Source organism: Balaenoptera physalus (assembly GCF_965194825.1).
Source record: "Balaenoptera physalus genome assembly, chromosome: X".
NCBI lineage: Eukaryota > Metazoa > Chordata > Mammalia > Artiodactyla > Balaenopteridae > Balaenoptera > Balaenoptera physalus.
In genome coordinates, this window is record NC_138903.1 from 62213334 (window position 1) to 62236004 (window position 22671).

General features: G+C 45.5%; 1 protein-coding gene across 4 annotated transcripts in view; it reads left to right on the forward strand.

Annotated features, from left to right (window-relative positions):
* Positions 1-7776: 7776 nt before the first annotated feature.
* Positions 7777-22671, forward strand: part of NHSL2 (NHS like 2) — a 272913-nt gene continuing 258018 nt past the window's right edge. For all 4 annotated transcript variants that reach the window (XM_082445950.1, XM_082445951.1, XM_082445952.1 and 1 more), the window contains exon 1: positions 7777-9663. In XM_082445950.1, coding sequence (XP_082302076.1) covers positions 9384-9663 — 280 coding nt within the window. In that variant the 5' untranslated portion in view covers positions 7777-9383. The remainder of the gene's footprint in view (positions 9664-22671) is intronic.

Sequence of the window (22671 nt, forward strand, 5' to 3'; positions counted from 1 at the left end):
TGACAGCTGAAAGCAAACTGTTTCTGGTGGTCTAGTACTAACAGGCATAGAGGAAAAAAATATTTACCAGATCAATAGCTGCATACCAGATACCAGGGGAAGTGTCAATTTGTTCAAGCAACAAAACCACATTTGGAAAAGCAGCTGCAATTGGGGTTACCATCTGATTAATTTCACCATCATTCTCTAAGATCTAATTGTCTTTTGCACAGGCCAAATAGGTGAGTTGAATTGGGATGTGGTGGGAATCACCACCCCTGAATCTTTCACATTCTTAATGGTGGCATTAATCTCTGCCATCCTCCCAGGAATGCAGTATTGCTTTTGGTTTACTGTTTTTGTAGATAGAGACATTTATACTGGCTTCCAGTCAGCCTTTTCTATCATAACAGTCCTCATTCCAAACACCAGGGAACTAGCGTAGAGATTCTGCCAGCTGTGGAATATTTTGATTCTAAGAATGCATTCTGAAAATGGAGTGGGTTTGGGAACCCAGTGGGCCCACTGTGAGATGAACTTGATCTAAAAACTCCATCAATCACCTGACCTCCACCAGCCCCTAGTATGACCCCTAGTTTACCATCACTGATGGGCCATAGAGATGTTTTGGGTCACCAGGAATTAGTGTCAGTTCAGAGCTAGTGCCCTCAGAGTCTGATTATTTCCCTTTCTCCAATACACAGTCATAGGTTTCTTACTAGAAACTTGAAGAATTCTGGAATCCTCTCTTCACTCCTGCCTATAGTAATATGGAATCTGGAGGAGGAATCATTTTACTCTTGACCTCTGTGAATGATGAGTTGATTAAGTAGAGTGTAGTGTGAGATGAGGTGTTAAAAAAACTGTGAGGGGTCTGAGAGTTTACCTTCCTTGCACACTAACATGTTAGCCTGCCACAGTTTCATGTATGCCAGCAGAAGACATGAGACTCCTGGGTCAGAGACAAAAGACTTAATGACAGGGGTTTCCCTGGTGGCGCAGTGGTTGAGAATCTGCCTGCTAATGCAGGGGACACGGGTTCGAGCCCTGGTCTGGGAAGATCCCACATGCCATGGAGCAACTAAGCCCGTGAGCCACAATTACTGAGCCTGTGCGTTTGGAGCCTGTGCTCCGCAACAAGAGAGGCCACGATAGTGAGAGGCCCATGCACAGCGAGGAAGAGTGGCCCCCGCTTGCCACAACTAGAGAAAGCCCTCGCACAGAAACGAAGACCCAACACAGCCACAAATAAATAAATAAATAAATAAATAAATAAATAAAAAATTTTTTAAAAAAGACTTTATGACAGTAACAGCAGTAGCCAGAGCATCAGCATTTTCTTATGCTGATTCTTGGAGCCCCAATTCCCATGGAGCAATGCAAAGATGTCCAGGTGTCACCTGAATATGCAGTGGGTAGCATTGCAGGAGAGGAACCCTAAGCTTAGGGAATCTGAATCTTTTATAATAGACAGTAAGCATGGTTGCCCTTTATTCCAGAGAGAGACATTATTATACTGGACTATAAGCACACTTGATCTGGATACTTTCTGTATCCTCCAAGGCCGTTCACTATACAAATACTCTTTAAAAGATAGTTTGGAATAAAGGCAGTCAGTTCCTCTGCTTGCAAGACATGCAGAAACATGAGAGAACCATGGAATTTGTCTCCCTATAAGACTAGAACAGAAACTTGGATTGGGAGGTGAAGCTATCAGAGAGCCAGGGAAGAATCAGGATATGTAGTACTGTGAAAGTCAAGGTAGAATGGAGTTTCAAGAAGGTGAGTGTGGTCATCAGTGTCAAATGCTGCTGAGAGGTGGAGTATGATGAAGATGGAGATGAGGTTATCGAATTGGTTGACTGGTGATGGTTTTAGCCCAAGTCCTCTGAGAAGCAGATACCAAGACAGGATTAGATGTGTGAGAAATTGATTAGGGAAAATACCTGTGAGACAATATGTGGAGGGAACTGGAGGCAGCTGGGAGGATCATTGGTCCACGATTCTCAGGAATTCTTGAGCTGTTGGGGAAAACTTAGGCTAAAGTTGCCCATCCCAGGAGTCCCGTGTCTCCCAGGGAGAGACTTGCCTTAGTGTCCCTGCTGCACTCCGTCACTGACCCTTCCTCCTTCCTAACAGAACCTTGCTTTTGTACTGGTATTCACACAACACCTAACTCCAGAGGTGTGCCGATTGGAAAATGCAGGTAAGTACATAACTCTGGTGACATAATTGTTTGGAGGTGGGGACATGTTTCACAGGTCCAATGAAAATGAAGGGAAAGACTGAATTCCATGGTTGGGAGAGTGCTTTCCCTATTCTTTTCCTCTGGATGTAAATAAAGATGCATATTGCCCCTAAATGGCATCTAGCCTGGGGATAAAGCCAACATGCTGAGGATAGCAGAGCAGAGAGATGGAGAAAACCTGGCTCCTGGATGATGTCATCAAGCATCTGAATTAACCCAACTTAGTGCCCGCCCTTTATCTGGATTTCTTGTTTTATGAGATGATAAATGTCCTTATTGTTTAAGTGATTTTGAGTTAGGGTTCTTATTGCTTTCAGCCAAAACAACCTAGGCTGCACAAGGCCAAGACCAACTTTGCTAGTGTCTCTTGGACAGGTTATTTAAACTCTCTGTGCCTCAGTTTCCTTATCCATAAAATGGACGAGACCAATATTCAGTTGATGTGCTTTGATAGTGACTAAAAAGGGACTTTATTTCCCGTTGGCATAAGTAATGCTTTAACTGTATTTCAGTGGTGGACAATACTTTATTGTCTGAATGAATGATCTTGCAATTGCATATAGTGATGAGACAGCCATTTTTAATGTAAATATGGAAACTTATCTGGGATGTCTGGAGACTGTTCTCTTAGGTAACTCCAGGAACTGGGCATACTAAGAAGGTGAGCAAATGTTCCTTTTGATTGCTTGAGGCGATGACTCTGGGTTAGAGAGTTAGCAACAACAGATTCCTACTTACTTAAGATCCAGCTGAGATGATTGGGAAGTGGAGCAAACCATACAAAAAGAAGCAGATGAGGGCTGGCACTGGTTATTGCCATAAGTTTGTAATCCAGTTTAATCCAATAAATCCCTTACTCATTTATGGGCTGAGTAAAGGCTTGATAATGAACGTGAGACACCTGAATGTCAGGAAGCCTTTGATAAATTAAAAGGCAATTTGGTAAGAGACAAGATTTAGACTATTCCTGATTATAATAATATTTATAACTACAGAAACTTTGAAGCAAGGATGTGAGGCTATGTTGACCCAGGATGGAGAAGGGAGAAAAAAAGTCTCTTCCTTTTTTTTTTTTAATATGACAATGCATTTTCTAGATTTAAAGCAGCTGGATATTCCATGGGCTAATGGATTCTTGATCTCAATTGAGGAGACATATATATCAATAGAAGGTATAGGTTTAGCCCATGGAGGATTTCGAAGTGGCTGTTAAAGCTGTTTCTGAGAGAAACAGCACCACAAAAAACTACAAGCTTGATACTGCTTCCACTGGGTTGTGGCTGAGCTCAGGCACAAAAGGTATAAACAGGTAGTCATAGAGGTAAGTCTGTGAAACATGTGACCATCCCATAAACTCCATCAATAGTAAACCAGAGAAACTTGTCTGATTCTTTGCCTTTCCATGTTATATCTGGGTTGAAATTTCATGTTTCTGTATACTGGAAATGTTATTTGAAATTGAATTTACTTAGAAATTAAAGGCATTGTTGTTGAAAAAAACCCCTGTATTATATTTTTAGGCTGTCCCTTCCTATTTTTTTTAAGACTGTTGCTTTTTTTAAAAAATTAATTAATTAATTAATTAATTAATTTATGGCTGTGTTGGGTATTCGTTTCTGTGTGAGGGCTTTCTCCAGTTGCGGCAAGCGGGGGCCACTCTTCATCGCAGTGCGCGGGCCTCTCACTGTGGCGGCCTCTCTTGTTGCGGAGCACAGGCTCCAGACGCGCAGGCTCAGTAATTGTGGCTCACGGGCCTAGTTGCTCCGCGGCATGTGGGATCTTCCCAGACCAGGGCTCGAACCCGTGTCCCCTGCATTGGCAGGCAGATTCTCAACCACTGCGCCACCAGGGAAACCCCTCCCTTCCTATTTATAATCAGGAAACTACTGTCTATACTGCTAGTAACATTTGAATGTCTCCTATGCACCAAGCACAGTGCTAAGTACTTTATGTACATTATTTCATGTAATCTGATCCCACAAGCTAAGTACCAAGATCACCCCATTTTTAGGGGTGGTAGTCAAAACATTTAACAACCAGTATGGGGTAGGCCCTGATCAGAATGGACACCTGCAGACGATCAGCACAGTCATACTCATGCACATCAATTGGATATTGGCCTTGCTCATTTTATGGATGAGAAAACCGAGGCACAGAGAATTTAAGTAATCTGCCCAAGACACAGCCGGCAATGGAGCCGGGGATTTGACCTCAGATCAGTGGATCTCCAAAGCCTGCATTTGGCTGTTACCTCTGTGCTATGCTGCATAACTTCCCACTACAGAGGGAAGGCTGACCACATGTCTAACTATATTTGGATGCTTGATAAAGCTGAAACGTTAGTTATTCAGGTTCAGTATTTTCCCCTCATTAATCCAAAGCCCTGACCTGTATAACAACTTCCAATTTAATGTTGTAGAGATGGACATGGTCATTACCTAAATCTAGCCTTAATATTAAACGCATAGAAGACAAGTAATCACGTGGCAGACATAGCCCATCCTGGGGAAATGAAGGACTTTTACTTACTGCTTTAGGATTTTGTGGGGAGATAGGAGTTTGCAGGGGAAGGGTGGTCGTTAGGTCAAAAGTAGGATAGCAAGGGAGTGGCCTAATATGTTTTCTCCTGAGTAAAGCAGGCATGTTAATATAAAATTACCCATTGAATGCAACAACATTTGAATGTTCCTAATTACAGTCGTGTCCTAACAAGGTAGGGAGGGAGGAAAAACATGATGGTGGGGTCGGGGGTGGAGGGCTGGTGGTGAGGGGGGGATCCACATATGATATGAGGGTGAGGGACTGAAAAAGAATCTGGTCACATTCTGCTGAAATCTCCTTCAGTTTCTTTCAAAATACCTCAAGTCTGCAAGTCTTTTCTCGCAGTTTCAGCCTGGGCTCAGAGTCAGGGCCAAAGTTCAAGCAACATCAAAGTTTATTTTTGAAATAAAGGTTTATTTCCTCATGGAATTCTTGAAGGGTTTGCCCTGCATCGTGTGTGTGAAGCATTGAGTCTGGGCTGAAAGGAATTTATTTGAGGACCTTGAGCCGTCTTAGGCTTACACGCCTATTGCCCTAGGAGGTGATTGATGGATGTGTAAGTTTCCAGTCCACCCCTGGAGGCCCAGCTCTGGGGTACACCCCTCCCCTCTCCGCAGCCCAGGCTGCCTCAAGGGCACAAGCGTCCTCTCTCCTCTCAAATCTTGTAGCACTGCTCCACTCCCCCTCTTTTCAAAGTGTGGCGTTAATTAGCATGGGTTTTGTCTGGCTTGTTGATTGAATGTGGGCTCTATTCTGATTGAAAAGCCAAAAGCTGCCAGTTTGCTTTCTTTGGGCTACTTTGTTTGGGCCTATGTGAGGAGAGAGAGTTTTTACTGGTGTTCTTAACTGCGGAGCCAAGCCTTAATACCAAAAAGGGTAATAGACATTTAAAAAGAGTCAATCTAGTATTTGCCAATTCTCGTTAATTTCTCTTGGTACAGATACTTAGAACCAGGGAACAACAGAATGTTAGAGTTGGGATTGAGGAGCAGCCTTTTTGTCCCCTTACTGGCTAATATTTTTTTCATTCGTAAGGAAAGCATCTTCATGGAGTCTCCTGGCAAGAGGGTGTGGGGTGGAATGCATATTCTTACAGTGTAGATGAAACGACTGACTATAGAGGAATGTCAAGGAGAAAACTGGCATCTCTGCTTAGCCACCAAGATGTTACTATTTGGGTATATTTGAGAGGTAGCAACAGGGGGCACAGCTTTCTTGTTCCTCATGGTGAAATTAGACGGAGGGCTGCACTGGGAAGCTGGGTAGGTTGAAGTTTGCTCATAAATTTTCATTTTGCAGCTGTGGAATCTGTCAGCTTGGAGGAAGAGAAAATGGCATATCCTATGTTATTTATTCTTTCAGATTCAGTTTTGATTGAAATTCTAGGTTCTTAGCAGCGGGTAGTTAGGCAGGACAGAAGGTGGGAAGGCCTTGCTGGTCATGAGTGGTCAGCTCTCCCATTTCCCTCCTACCTGTCTGGCCACTCTTTCTTAGTCTCTGCTTCTAGACCAGACCTAGATCCAATTCCACAGGTGGGCCTTGCTTGGGCTCAGATTGCAACTTGGAGCAGTGACAGGTGAACTACTACAGGCCTGGAGTCTGGGAGCTGGTGGGTGGGTAGAAAGCACCCAGCATTTTCAGATCTGGCTTGGTTGTTAGGGGCCTCTCAGAATGTGCAGTGCCAAGATTTTAGACAAATCAAAGCAAATGTTTCATTCAAGGAGTACTTTCTGGCTACTTGGCCCTGGAGACGTGGGCGAAGGTGGGGTGTAGCATCCCTGCCCTTTTCCTGCATCAGGCAGCGTTTTGCTCCAGAATCCACAATGATTCTCTATTGCCTGTTGGGCCAAGTTAAATCCTTTAGTAAGGCTCTTCATACCAGGCTCTGCTTCTAGTTCAGCTTCATTTATTCATCATCAACATATATTTTCTGAGTACCACCTGGGTGCCAGTTGTTAGGCTTGGCACTGGGAGCACAGCAGTGAGCAAGACAGACATGGTTCCTGCCCTCATGGAGCTAACAGTCTAGAGGGAGAGACAATATCATGACAAAATAAATATCATTACTGTTAAGCAAGGATGATTGTGAGAATGCTGTGCTGGGGGGTGATGTGGGAGCATGGGGCAGAACCCTTCACCTTAGCTGCTTGCCTGCCCCGGACAGCTTGGCCGAAGTGTGGCACTTCTAGAACCCCAACCCTCCCTCCACAGACTGGAGCCAGGCCCCTGTGCTCCTTCCTCAGAGGCTCTCTACATCCAGGCCCACCTCGAGGTCTCACCTTTCCTGTTGGGAAGAGACTGGAGATATGAAGGAATGTGGAAATTTATACGTATTCCCTTGACTTCTTCCATGGGACGACGTGCAGTGCGGGTCTGGCCCTGGGAAGGGAGGAGGGGCTCTGTTCTGAGGTGGCCCCTTTGCAAGTCCTTGAAGTTTCCTTGATGAAAGCCAGGGCCAGCTCACTGAAGAGGCTGGAGTGAGCGGACTCAGCTGGGGGAAGGGCGTGGGGCTAAAGCTGATTTGCTTGGAGTTGAGCTTGTTATTAGAGAGCCCTGAAAGATTCATCAGCTTCAGGAATCAGAGTAGTGAGGGCGGCTCAGACACCAGGCCTGAGCCAGGCCTGTCACCCTCTGGCAGTGAAGCTCTGCCCACACAGTCTCCTTCAATCTGCTGGTACCTCATTTCTTTTTCTCCGGAACGGAGATCAGTCTAAACAGCCCATAGGTCAAGGAAAACTATCCCTGGAGAGTCCAGCCAAGTCCCTACTTCCTGCCAGTCAGTCACTCTCTTGGCTCAGGTTTGAGTTTGCCAAATAGAGAATTTCAGGTCCTCATTCCACAACTTGATTTTACAGTTCAGAAAAGGGGCTGTCTTTTGCCCATTTGTTTATTCTTCTTTGAATTAGAACCCAACTTTTCTAGTATTCGTGTTCCAAATTACTGAACCAGGGATAGCTATTTACTGAAAAGGGTAATCAGATTACTCTTTTTTTTTTTTTTTCCAGATTACTCTTTATTTGTTTTTGGCAGCACAGCATGCAGGATCTTAGCTCCCTGACCAGGGATCCAACCCGTGCCCTCTTCAGTGGAAGCACGTAGTCTTAACCACTGGACTGCTGGGGAAATCTAAGATTACTCTTAACTAGTTGTAGCACCTTGAACTGTTTAAGAGACAATTCTCTGAAGGAATGAATGAAAACAGTCCGTGCTCAGGATCATTAGTGCAGACACACATATTCTGTTCAAGGTGTTTTACTAAAAGACTATAAGGGATTATAAGGATGGGAACATTTTTAGGAGGAAAGATGAGGAGAGAATTACCAGAAGGAAGAAGTGGAACCACACCAAAGTCAAAGAAGTGAAAGGAGAATCAGATGGGAACTCGGTGTGTCGAAAATAAGTGTTCTGAGTGGAAACTCCCCAAGGGCACAGGGACATATGCACACTCGGGCACTCTGCTTTTCTGAGGATGCCAGTATCCCCCTCTCTTCTATCTTCTACAATGAAGAGAAATCAGGACTTGACCACGGTGTTGCCAGTACTGAAAGCGCACCCCAGCTCCTGTACTTCAGTGGACATCCCAGGAGTCCATTATGGCCAGAGACAGAGTCCATCTCAGCCAGGAGGCCTTGCCAAGAGGAGAGGGCCCTGGGCTCCCTTTTGGCTTAAAATACAGACCGGTGGCCCTCTATCTGAACTGAATCTTGTTCCAGAGAATGGGTTTGTTTTCATTCATTCATTCATTCCAGATCCTTTACAGTAGTCCAGGACTCCCCAGAGACACTGCCCTCCTGAGCAGTCGAGTAAGATATTTGGTTCTTTCCCCCTCATTTCCAAGTTCCTGGGCGCTAGAAGGCTGTACTCACAGTCTAGTCGTCTAGCCCGTGCGTGGCACTGAGTACATGTTTGGGAATGGGAATCTAGATGAATGAGGTCAGACTATTCGACGGGTCTCCGCTGGTTACTAGTTGGTGTGGGCACGGGTGCCCTTGAATTTCTATTATTTACGAAGAAAGAGTTTAAATGAAAACAACAACAACAACAAGGAAAAAACAAAACACACACCAAAGCGGAAAACTTTAACCATCAGTACTGGGACTGGAGCTGCACAGGAGGACGCGGGCACGCATACTGTACCGAACGAACATCACACACATACACCCCACTCACGCAGACATTCCTTCTTTCACGCTCCAGCTCGATCTTTTTACTCCTACTTCCCTTTGCCTCCTCTCCCGGATCAAGCGTTAATCTGTGAATCTCTGACCGCAAAAGAAAAAAAAAAAAAAGGTGGGTGGGGGGATCCCGAAGTAGCAGAGCGAGGGAGGAGGAGGTGGAGAAAGGCGGGGAGGAGGAGGAGCCCAGCGAACCAGAGTCAGAGGGACTGGTGGCTCCGGCGAGTGTGCAGCCCCGGGGGGAGCCGGCGCTCCAGGCTGGGAACCCGTCAGCCCGCCCACCCGCCCGGCGTCTTTGGCGCCCGCCCGCTCGCCGGCCCGCGCCCAGGGGCCTGCTACACCCGGAGCTGGGGCCGCCGCTCAGGGGCGCTCGGGCCAGAGGCGCCGCTCGGGGCGAGCCGGCCGCGCCGCCAGGCTGGTCCCCCGCGCCCGCGCCCGGGATGCCGTTCTACAGGCGCACAGTGGTGCCCCAGCGCCTGTGTCCGCGCAACCCGCCACAGCCGCTGACCGAGCTCCGCGACGTGAGCCACCTGGCCGCGCTCAGCCTGCTCCGGCAGCTCGCCGACCTCTGCGGCCACTCGCTGGCTCTGCTCGAGGACCTCGAGGGGCACCTGCTGGCCCTGGGGCGCCGCACCGACAGCCTGTGCCGCCGCACCGTGCACCTCCGCCGCCGCCTTCCCTGCCGCCTGCTCGGTACGGAGGACGACGAGGAAGAGCTAGGTAAGCTGCGCCCGGGCGGTCCGCGGCCACGCGTGCACCTCGCCTCTGGGGGCGCCAGCCCGCGCCCGCTCTGCGCCCACCCCTCCCCCGCCCTCCCAGCCCCTCCTCGGCCCTCCCCTCCCTTCCCCTCGGGGAACGAGGGGATCCCGTTTCCCAGACTCCACGCCCGCCGCACTCCAGCTGGAACTTCCTGCTCCTGGATCCGGTCGCGCCGTCCCGAGTGGCCATATGCCCTCGGGGTTCCCGGCCTTGGGGTTGGCGGCCGCCTTCTGGGGATCTTGGGGAAGAAGGCGGGGGGACCTGCGGGGGTCCCCGGCAGCTGCTGGGTCCGGACCGCTTCGGCGCCGCCCCCAGGCCCGAGGCGTCCTAGCCTTCGCGGAGTCGGGAACCAAATGGCCGCGCCGCTGGCGTCTTTGCTCCAGTCTAGGAGCTCGGGCACTTCGGAAAGCGCACCGGAGCCGCCGGCCACCTACGCGGCGGCAGGAGCCCTGGCGGCGGTGCCTACCGACTTTAAACCTGTGCAACTTCGCGCTGGAGTGTGATCGCGGCTCTCGCTCGAAGAAGTGTCCGAGAGCCCACCCGCCCGCTTCTCCCCGCGAGGTCTGAGCTGGTGCTCCAGGAGAGGCCGGAGGGTGTGGTGGGGAGGAGAGACTCTCCCCCTCCCAGCCGGCTTCTCTGACCCCTTACCCCTAGGGTCCGGCTGCACAGACTTGCTTGGGAGAACCGTTTAAAGCAACTGTCATCAGTTCTGTGATTCCTTTAGAAATCAGCCATGCCTGAGAAACCCAGTGGTGCCCTGGCTGAGCACGCAGGACTCGTGAGAGGCAGGAGGGCAACGCGAGCCCTTGTGCTTTACTACTTTGGACCCCAACACTTTGCATGGGGAATCCTCTCTCCATGGAAATGCTGTGATCCTTTAGAGTGTGGGACTTTTGGAGAAAGCAAGGGGATTGAATGTGCTGGAAATGTTGACCGCAGCTGGGGCATGCCAGGTACCAGGGCCAATTGGTGCCACCAGGAAGTTAGGGGAGAGAAGGAGCAGTGTGGACAGGAAGTTTCAGATGGAGGCAGAATATGGCTACTGACTGACTTGTGATTGCAAGCCTCCAGCTGCCTTGGGAAAGAAGTGTCTGAGTCAGCCCCTCTCCATTGCAGACCTCACCTCCCTCCCACGCCTTCCATAGAATAGGTGTCATAGGCCCTGGCACCCCTCTTCCCAAAACTCTCTGACCTCTGATGTTGATGGTGGAGGTCACTTGTAGAGAAAATGAACTGGGTCCAGTGGGGAAAGGAAGGTGGAAGACACAGTTGACTGCCACATGGAATGTAGACATGGGACCAGAAATCTCTGCATGGCAGGGGAGCAGGAAAGCTGGGGCCTTAGGTCTGGTTAGTTCTCAGTTAACAGAGAGGGTAGGAAGGTCATTGTTGATTTTTTTTTCTGGGGTCCCACTGACTACCAGGATTAGCCTAGGAGAAATTTTATAAGTCAGCTTGCGGAGTTATTTTCAGAATCCCCACACAGCTTGCAGAGAGCCACCTACTGAGTGCAGCAGGGTAAGTTAAGGACAGTGAGGAGGCTCTACTTTTCCAGTTTGTGCCTTTCTGTCCTTTCCATGTGAGGGAAGGAATGGCTTCACCAAGTTGCCTTGGGAAAGAGATGGCTTCATGCAATGGAGAGCTTTTAAAGGAAGGGAGCAATTCTTCGGATAAATTGCATTGGGTTGGCTTCTTTGAAATTTGCACGAGCTGGGAGAGTGGCTATCTCTCATCTTTGGTGTGGCTGCTTGCCTTTGAGAGTGCACCTATCTGCAGGCTCAGGTACTGAGGGGCCTGCTGCGTAAATGGAACACAGGCTACCTTAATTTGGCAAGAAGGTCTGGTTTTCCATTTTCTGGTCTAATGCCCTACCCTAGACTCCCCTTGAGGTTCCCACTGCACACTTTTCTCTTCAGGAATTTTGATTGCGTAGCACTTAAATTAGGCCTTCTCAGCAATGATCTGAGCACAAGTGCCAAATGCAAAGGGAGCTGGGGCGCATAATCAGTGCACCACCTGGCCACCCCTTTGTCGCTCAGGCATAAGCTTCAACAAGGTGTTCAAGCAGGTTGCATATTATATATATATTTTTTAATTTTTTAAATAGTTCTTTATTAATAAAATACATATTTTAAAATTTACAAGTTAGGTAAAATACCTCCAAAGTTAAATGTCATTTCTCATATAATCATTGTACAGAAGTCATATATATAATTTCTTGGCTTTCTAGTAATTTTTTAGCAGTCACTTGAAATAACATCCTCAAGGTTTAATAATATATTGTAATAATTCCATATTTCACCTTTTAGAGTTTGATAGAAGACAGTCAATATCCTGAAGGATTTCAGAGGTTTTTTTCAATGCCACTGATACACTCTTTTCATTAACTTCTTTTAGCAAGGTTTCTGAAGATTCTGGTTTACAATGATCCAAAGACTGTTCATTTTTCTTGTTAGAAATCTGGCTTAGGACACCACTGTTCTCCAATAATAAGTTAAACTTCTGTATCTTTTCAAGTTCAGAAGCCACAGACCAGTTTTCTTCTGGAACAGAAGATGAAGGCATATTATATTTTGACCCCAATTAAAAATGCTTTTTTTCCCCACCAATGTCAAGGCTTGCTCTTTTCTTCCCCGTGTCTTTTCCTCCTAGCTCCTACTCCATTACTGACCATTTTGCTGGTGGTGGGCACTCCCAGTCAGCATTTTACCCTGTATATCCTCTTATCTGGCTGGATTTCCCCCAGATTCTTGCTCTAGCTGTTTCTTTGGTCATGAGGGCAGGAAAGAACTGGGAAGGAAGGTTTGGAAGCAACATGGGCAGAGTGAATGACACCTGACAGGCCAGCAGTTTGTAGCCTCCTGTGGGGACAGCTTGGCTGCCACCTCCGGACTGAGTAATGACAAGTCAGACTGGCCCATAGCCTTCAGGCTTGCGGAGACCAGACTGCAGGCTGGGCCAGGCAGGGGGGCAGCAGGGGGAGGACAGGGAGAGGAGAGGGAGAAAGACAGAGGAGGAGAAAGTTGATGCTAAAGGAGTCCAAGGTGTTTCTCTCCACAATCAGGGGTCGTGTCCCCACCATCTTCAAGGTTACAAGGGTGGGACTGGGCTGGGCTGGTTGCCTGGCAACACCCTCTTCTCCACTGAAGGCTGTTCTTCGGTAACTTGAACCCCTTTGAGACTGCCCCAGAAGCTCTTGTAACTGGTCTGGGGTGGGGGATGGGGGTTTGAAAGAGGAGAGGGTGTGTTACAGGACTGCACCAGGCTCCTCTGGTTGTGGATCTGTGGCTGTTGCCGCACCCTTGGCATAACCCTGCCTATAACTTGCATTTTTCCTCGCATCTGGCTTTGAATGTGACCCATTTTATTGCTTTCGTGTCCTGGATTCTGTACTGTTCATCTCAAGAATGGCATGGTCAAAGCCAGTGGGAAATAGCTCCATTCCTGCCACCATATGCTGAGTCAATCCAAGCTTTCCAATTTCTCCCTCAGACATCTATTTAATGTTTGTAGGTGCTTAAATGATAATTACAAAAGCAATCAGGCCATTGGCCTGGGGGTATAATATCTCCTGTGCAAGCAAGGAAGTCACTGAAGCACTAGACAACTGCTAGGTATGTTTAATAACACTGGGGAGCTATCATGTTACACTAGCCCATGAACTTGCTGTGGGAAAGATGCTCTGTTCCTTCTTGCAATGATTTTGGCTTGAATACAGCCAGTTGGGTAGATGGTGGAAACTCCCTCTTGATCTTTATGTAAAATTCCTGCCTCTTGATTTTCCAACTTTGTGGCAACTCTGGCTCCAAATCATAAAGGACAGCTGGTTTATGTATGTTTAAATCATAATTCCAGTGTGAGGGGAGACTGTTGTAAGTCTATATGGAGATGAAGAATGGAAACTGCGCCTCTAGACTGCAGCCAGTTTACCATTAGATGAGGTATGGTAGACCCTGAACCTGACTGTCATGGCTACTGAGGAGGGGCCTGCTTGAGCTGGATGGAGCAGGAGGAACTTGGGGGACTTGGAACAGGCACTCTACCAGGGCTCAGTTTTGTGGCACTCTACCAGGGCTCAGTTTTGTCTCTGTCCTACATGTCAGCCCCAGAAACTGTTGGGACAGTTGGCTTGACAGAGTGGGGAGGGGGAGCAAGCCCATTTTCTTTTAAATACCATGAAATTCCTGGTCTGCTTCATGGTATTTCCATGTGTTGAAAACATCTTCCCTGGAAATTTGGACACCGAAATGTCCACTAGAATTTCCTCTGCTTTAGAAACAAGAAATTTAATCTTCTCCGTTTTTTAGATACATCAACAGCTAAAGCGATAAAAGCATCAGGATGACGGAATAGTAGAGTAACAGGAGAGGATTTAAATTATAGCTCTTGGGCTCAATTTTGATCTTTATGGAGTTGATTAGGTGTCAGGAGGAGGGTGGTGAATTTGCATCATTTGTCCCTGTACTTCTCTGGCTTGGGTGGAGTCAGTTTATACTTTGTGACACCAAAAATTCGGTCATTAACCATTATGCGCACCATAATACTTGACTACTGAGGCCCAGAAAAAGGAAAGGACTTGTCCAAAGGCACCCAACTGGATCAAGACCTTTAGTAGCCCTAAGTGCTGGAAAGATTATAGTGCCTCTCCATACCTAATTCCAAATGAAACAATATTAAACCTTCAAATAAAATTTTATTTTAAAAGATTACTCGAAGTTCCACCTGTATGTTGAAATTAAAATGGCTTTTTATTAGATTCTTTCATTCTCTCTCTCTTTTGTACTCCTGTTGTTGGTGCCCTAAGCGTGGACTTAATCTGCCCCTTGGGGAATGTGGCACTGGCTAAGTCACACAGCAGGTCAGTGGCATGAGGCCTTGATCTAGAAGCCAGGGCTTCTGCCATCCAAGCCAGTGCTCTGCCCTCTTCAGGGATGCTAAGTTCAAAGTCAGTTGTTCATTGAGAGTCACTGCCGTGGCGTTTTTTCTAGCTGAAACTTGTTCAGGATAAGGAGTAACTACTGCTACCTTTGGGAACTGAGGGATTATCTAGAGAACAGGCCTCCTGGGGTTTCTTCAGTTGGGACTTGGGGGGTGAGATGGAGGTGGAGGGGAGGAAGGAAGGTCAACCTTGCATCATGTAGAGACTAGATGTAAGGCAAGAGACTCCCTTGTTAAAACAGTCTCCTTTAAGCTTTCAGTAGGAAATAGCCTTGGAAAAATAATCTTTAGTTGGGAAGGGGTGGCTGGGCTAGTGACCCTGACAGTCTTCTGAAGGTCACCTTTCCATTGGATCTTTCCCTCACAATCCTTCTGTCATCTTTATACTTGCTATTCTCCCTAATAGCTTTTAATCCAACTGTGGACACTTCTTATCACACACCCACATCCTGACTATTTTCTGTTATTACAGCAGAGCTTGGTTGGCATTTCCAAAGGCACTTTTATTAAAAGCCAAGGGGAATGAGAAAGTAAAATTATTACCAAAAATGTGTTTAACATACGTGTTTCCAAAGTATGGATTTATTATTCTTCAAAGCTTAAGTAGCTTAACAGGCTTACTAGCTTTGCTGCTCTATATGCCCTTTCTGAGGGACTCAGATCACCTTTTCCTCAGATCATTACTTTCTAACTTTGAAGAAAGGGCACAACTTTGGGTCCTGTCTCCTCCCTGCCCCCAACCCTTGTGCTGGGTTTTAGAGACCCACAGGTAAATAAGACCCAGTCTGTTCATTCGAAGAGCTCCCAGTCTGCAGGGGTTGATGCCATCTTGTTTCCCAGCACATCAGCACAGGGTGCCTGGGCATCCGGTCTTCTTCTCTAGGTGGGGGAAAGAAGATAACCAGAATCTGGACCCCAGTTCACACCCCATAGGATTTTCCATTCAGTCTGGTTCGGGGTCCAAGGATGGAATTTGGACTTTTAGAATTCCCTATGGTAAAAAAACAAAACACAAAAACCAAAAAACCCAAACAGTGATAGAGTGCTACTGTGAATTCAGCAATGCTTTTACATGAATTTGTAGGTTTAAAATTAATGACCTTGTCTTCACACATAGGCAAAATAGTGCTTATTCAGTAGATGAACAATGCTTGGTGGATCTGCAGACTCATGGACGTCTTGTGATAACTCCTCCAGAGTTATCTAGATGGCCTTCTAGAGTCTTCTACCCTCTGTTGGGAAGCACTGGCTTAACCTTCCTGGTTCAAGCTTTCAGCTCTTCCCTGCTCCAAAGAATTCCATGATTTCACTCAGATAAGCTCTCACTGAAGTTTTCAAGTTAGAGTACACAGGATGGCAATGTTTTTTTCTCACTTTATTTATTTACTTTCTTTCAGTTTTATTGAAATATAATTGACATACAGCACTGCATAAATTTAAGTGTACAGGATGATGATTTGACTTACATACATCATGTAATGATTAGCACAATAAGTTTAGTGAACATCCATCATCTCGTATAGATACAAAATTAAAGAAAAAGAAAAAAATATTTTTCCTTGCGATGAGAGCTCTTAGGATGTACTCTCAACAACTTTCATAAATAACACACAGCAGTGTTCATTATATTTATCATGTTGTACGTTACAACTCTAGTACTTATCATATAATTGGAAGTTTGTACCTTTTGACCACCTTCATCCAATTCCCCCTCCCCTCGCCCCAACCTCTCTGGTAACCACAAATCTGATCTCTTTTTCTGTGAGTTTATTTGTATGTTTTTTGAAGTATAATTGACCTACAGCACTATGTTAGTTCCTGGTGCACAATATAGTCATTCCATATTTCTATACCTTACAAATTGAGCACCATGATAAGTCTAGTTACCATCTGTCACCACACAAAGATATTACATTATTATTGACCATATTTCTCACACTCTACACTTTATCCGCACAATACTCCTTTATTTTGTAACTGGAAGTTTGTACCTCTTAATCTCCCTCACCTATTTCACTCATCCCTCCCACCCCCTCCCCTCTGGCAACCACCTGTTTTTTCTCTACATCTATGATGCTGTTTCTGTTTTGTTATGTTTGTTCATTTGTTTTGTTTTATAGATTCCACATATAAGTATAATCATATGGTATTTGTCTTCCTCTGTATGACTTATTTTACTAAGCATAAAACTCTCTAGGTCCATCGGTGTCACAAATGGCAAGATTTCATTCTTTTTTATGGCTGAGTAATATTCCATTGTATCTATACACCACATCTTCTTTATCCATTCATCTGTTGATGGCACTTAGGTTGCTTCTATATCTTGGCTATTGTGAATAGTGCTGCAGTGAACATAGAGGTGCATGTATCTTTTCGAATTAGCGTTTTCATTTTCTTTGGAGAAATACACAGAAGTGGAATTGCTAGATCGTATGGTAGTTCTATTTTTAATGTTTTGAGGAACCTCCATAGGATGGCAAAAACTTAATGGACAAGGCTGCGTTAATAATGCCACAAACAGGAGATGTGTGGATTGTGTTTGCACAAGTAGGCTTGAACCAAGGTGCTTTGTACGTGAGGCAGTGGGTCTGATTGTGTACAAACCATTAGGCTCAGTCCTTTACCTTGGGAGGTTTGAGCAATCTCTGTCCATCCCTCCTCCCTTCCTGCCATCCCTCCCTCTCTCTCTTTCTAAAATGTAAGCTCCTCAATAGAAAGTAAACATCTTTAGGGCAGAGATTTTATCTTTTTTTACTGCCATATCTCCAGTCCCTAAAATAGTGCTTGGCACTTAATAAATACCTATTAAGTTCAATTCCTCCCTTCTTTCTAACCACCACACATTTATTGAGCACCTGACTCTGGGCCTGGCCCTGTGCTAGCCTCTGAGGATATAGAGCCAAGCTAGAATGCAGCCCCATGGTCCAGCGGGGAGAGCCTGGAATCATCGTACTGCCGTGGAGGCAAGCTTGGGGGTCATCGGAAGGCAGAGGAAGCTCACCTAATTCAGCTCAGAGGCTTGGAAAAGCTTCGGGGAGGATGTGGTGTCTGAGTTCTGAAGGATGATCTGGAGCTGGCCAATTGAAGAAGGAGGGGGAGGGAATTCCCGGCTCAGAAGGTAGCCTGTGCTAAGCCCTGGATATGTGAGAGGGCTAGTGTGGGGGAGGAACTAACTCAAGTGATTCAGGAGGAGAGGGTGCAAGGCACCTCCTGACTCAGAGTGAGCCCTCAGGGCTCGGGTGGGGGGGCTGTAACATCCTGTTTGCTGACCAAGGAGCTGGATACTGGAGAGCCTTAGGAAGGTCCAAATGAAGCTGTAATAGGAACTGCAGATTTTCTTGATCTACGTTCAAGTTTTCATTATCCTTGGGCAGATGAGACTTGGGCGACCTTGGCTCCTCCCTGCTTTGCAGAGCCAAGTCCTAGGTCCCCCTAAGATGTCCAGGCCAGGAGGCACTCCACGCCACAGTGAGACAGAAAGAGGGAGAGAAAGCAAGAATCTACCTGCCTGGTGTGTCCCCGGCTGTGTGGATCCAGTTGCATTCCAGAGCAAAATATATTATTCATGCGCTTGCTTTTTTGTGAGTGGGGACATTTGAGGTTTGACTGTATGTTTTATTTTATTTTATTTTTTCTTTCTAAATAGCATAGATTCTTCAGAATGGTCTGTAATTCATCTAGGGGAAAATCAGAAAAATATTTTTTTCCCTTGGAAAATGGACTCAAAGAGGAGATGAGTTTTAAAAATGATTCAGCTGTTTTTAAGTGGAATCATTTGCTTCTGAGAACAGTGTAATTAACTGCCTGGCAATTTATAGTCTGATTCCCAGTATCTGCGAAGTAGTCAAACTCATATTGTTCTCCCCAACCAGCAGGCCCTGAGGGGAGTGAGGTCTACTTTACCAGAAAGCCTTGGGCGCTCTCGGCTCTCGCTGGAGGCCACGCATCACAGCTGTCAGCAATTCTAGCGGTGTTGTTATATGCTCTTATCCCCCCTTGACCCAGTAATTCCATTTCCAAGACCTTATGCTAAAGAAATGATCAGATATTGTGGGGAAAATGTTCGCGGATCCTCACTGCATCTTTTGGTTATTTATACTAACCCCAAAATGAAAACAACTTATTCAGTAATATGGGTGTGGTTCTATAAAAGTTGACAGGTCTATGTGTGGTACAAATCTAGGCAACTAAGAAAAATCGTGCTCGAAATAAATATATGAGGATATGTGGAAATGTGTGAAATAATGCTAAGTGAAAAATCAGGGTATTAAATTGCATGTATGATATTATCCAAAATAAAGCACATACATAAAAAAGAAGCTGGAGGGGTATGTGCCAAAATATTAACAATCGTTGTTATCTCAAGGTGATAACAATGATAGCAAACGATAACAAAGATAGCAGTGGTTATCTTTATGAGATTATGGGAGCCGGTGTTTTTTCTTTTCTTGTAGCTTTGTGTATTTTTCAAAATTTCCTAAATGAACATGTATTACTTTTAATAAACAGAAAAACCAAACAATGAATGACATATTAAGGAAAAGGATCTTGGGATTTGGCAGCAGCACCTGTGGGTTTAATTCTGACTTGCCCAACACTTATAAGCTGACTTGGGTGTCTCAGAACCACACTCCCTCATCTTTAAAAGGGGGTTAATGCTCCCCAGTTCAGAAGGTTGTCGTGAGGATCCAGAATAATGTATGGAAAATGCCGGGCCCATATGCCACAATCCTGCTTATGATCACTAAATACTAAGAAGATGAAATTCCACAAAACCTTTTGAAATCCCTGGATGGGGATACTGTCAAGATGAAGTTATAATGTTTCCTAAACAGCTCCGAATTGCAGCCATTCTTCCCTTTTGCAGAATATGTAAAGAATGCCTGCCTGTGTGCTCACGAAGGAGCCAGGGCTGTCGGCTCGTCTCTCCCAATCTGAGGATTTTCCTTTCCTTTGACTCCTCCCTTCATTCTCCCCCACTGACATCTGTTCACTGCCTCACCAACCAAGGGGGCAAATTCTTTGGAACTGAAGCCGAGGCACCACCGAGAGTTCTGGTAGATCTGAGATGTTTATTGTCACAGAATATGTAGTGCTGGCTGACCACGAGGACCCGCCAGGTTGGGACGCCAAGGAGGGGCTTTAATGAAGCAGCAGAGGATAGACGCAGGTCGCACAGCTAGGCAGCATCCCCTGCCTTGGGGCAGAGCCCTCATCCAAATGTCCTGCTGGCTCTCTGGTCACCTCTTCCCTCGGGATGGCTTCATGGCTTCTGGCTTGGCTCACCAGTTTTACAGAACCAGCTTGGTTTATGGGTGAAGAAACACCTTCTCACAAAACTTCTGGGGCCTCAGGATGCTTCAGTGACGTATTTGGCAGCTTGCCTGAGGGTCTGTCTCTCACCAGCATGGATTTGGAGCCAGTAAGCCCTAATCTTACAACCAGGCAGCCTCAAGGTCATGGGCACACCTTGGTAGTGTCTACAGCATGCCCAGACCACCAAGCAATTCAGTCATCTCCCTGAGTAGAATCCTTCACACTGCTTGTCTGGTTGCATTTTTTATTTTTAAAATTAGAGTAAAAAATATAGACCCTGGCTGCAGATCTGAATTACTTGGAGAGCTTAGAAATGTTACTAATGCTGTGGCCCCACCCCATACCAATAAAACCAGAATTTCTGGGGGATGAGGCCCAGGAACCAGGATTTTTAAAAGACCCCCAGGTGATTCTAATGTGCAGGCATGGGTGAGAACCACTGTTGTGGTATAGACTGTTAAAGCTGGAAGAGACCGTCCAGAGTTTGAAAAACTATAATGTATTTGTGGATAATGAGCATGAACTATAATACAGACTTAGATTCAAGTACGTGACAAAATATGACCTCATGGATGAACTCATAAGCAGTAATAATACCAAGTTAGATAATACACTTTAAAAAATTTTTAATAATGCATTTTATTTAACCCAGTATATCCAAAATAGTATCATTTCAGCATGCAATCGATATTAAAATGATTAATGAGGTATTTTACATTATTTTATCTTTTGTACTAGGTCTTCAAAATTCAATGTGAATTTTACACTTACAGCACATCTCAGTTTGGTCTGGCTACCTTTCAAATGCTCCATAGCGCTATGTGGACAGTGGCTTCCATATTGGACAGCACCATTCTAGGGCATGGCCTTGTAGGCCAACTGGTCTTCTGTATGATAAATTATTTTATTTTTTTAAAACTGGATAATACACTTTTTAAATTTTATAAGAGAACAGAGGAAATTAGAAAGATGAAGCCATTTAATTTTATTAATAAAAAGAATAACTATATGTTAAGGTAAAGTTAAGCATCTTTTATTTTACATTTTTTGGTTATAACACGTCATCAACAACCACTGACATTTTAGGCGAGAAGAATACTTTTGTTTTCTTATGTTGTAGTTATTTAATATCACTCTTGATGTTACTGGGTTGGATCCCTACATGAAGTCAACCTCAACTTACCTGTCTTTGCAAAAGAATATTAAGATTCCACTATGCACAGGGTTGTTGGAGTACAGGGAAGAGGCAGGAAACTTCCACTTTGTAATATTTAGTGTTCCAAATTAGGCTATGCCAGAAATCATAAGTAGAAGTTGAAATGGTTGCCTCTGAATCAACATCTAGATTGGACTTAGTGCTTTCCTCAGTTCTCTTACGTGGCACACCATTTCATGCAGGTAGATTATTACGTTAATGACAGTGCATAATAGTGAGAACAACTGTATAGATTGTTGTGTTCAGTATTTTTAAACCCATATCTGTTATACTTCAACAAATGCAGTTTAGAAGAAAAAGTATTTCTCTTTTTATCCCCTCCACGATCCCAATAGAAATAGAGTTTTAGAATGTGAATCTAGGCCAGCAGCTGCCCAGAGAAAGGAAGAGGACTGGTCTAAAAGCGTCTCCAGGGTCGGTGGTTGCACTGACTTCGAGTACAGAACCTCTCCTGTGGCTATTTTGGGGTCCTGAGGCATCCACTTAGGTGACCCTATCATCAGCCCCTGAGAAATGCTGGGACAAGGGTGACAAGGGAGAGGGGAAAACTTTGGGAGGCCACTTTTAGTATCCCCTCTCCCTGCTGTGATCAGAGGGAAGAGATACTAAAGGCAACCCTTCTAGTTTGTGTCCCCAGCAACAGATGATGCTGAGGATAACAAACAAGGCATCAAGAAGAGGCAGCAGCATCTTCAGAGGAATCTGGTTCAGAAGGCTGAGAAGTGTGTTTTGAGGAAGAGTTGCACTCAGAATGGTGCGAATTAAACAAAAAGTTTATGAAAAAGTTTGGGAAGAGTCCAGCTCCCAGGAAACTTTGCTCTTAGGAGAGACTCATGTCTTGAGGTTTCTGGATAGCTAAGTCTCACTGTATTCCAATTTCTAACCTGTTTTACCTCTTGGAATAACGCGTTACATAAGTTTACTCCCCATTGTGAAATAGCACAGTGAAATCTTTTCCCCCATAATTCCAAAGTAATGAAAATGGTAGATTTAGGAAACAAATGTTAGTGACTCGCACAGAGGCTTTACATTTTGTGCCTGTAGTTTCAAAACTATCTGCTGCATGTGGGGAGGGGGTGGGGGGAGGAAGATCCAGTGAAGGTGAAGACTCCTTTCATTCCAGTTAGCGTGTATTGAACTCCTGTTAGATGCCAGTGGGAGCTGCTAGTATATATGGCAAATAGGTGTCCCCTCGAGGAAGAGGGATGGCAAAAAAGGTACCTCCTCTGGATAGACCAATGAGGAAAACCCACTCCTTTTGGTGGAACCGTTAGACAAAGGCACATTCTTTGAGCATAGCAATTAGAAATAGTCACTTGTTTTGGTCATAACTATTTAAAAATAGAGCATCCTCTGGGTGGACCAATTTTGAAATAATAATTAATAATTAAAGTCCACGTGCAGTCAGACAGGGCATTGGGCTTGGTTGAATTTTGTCCCCAACTTGAGACCCCTTGGCAGGGTGCCCTTGTAGGAATACAACTTGCACAAGAGTACAG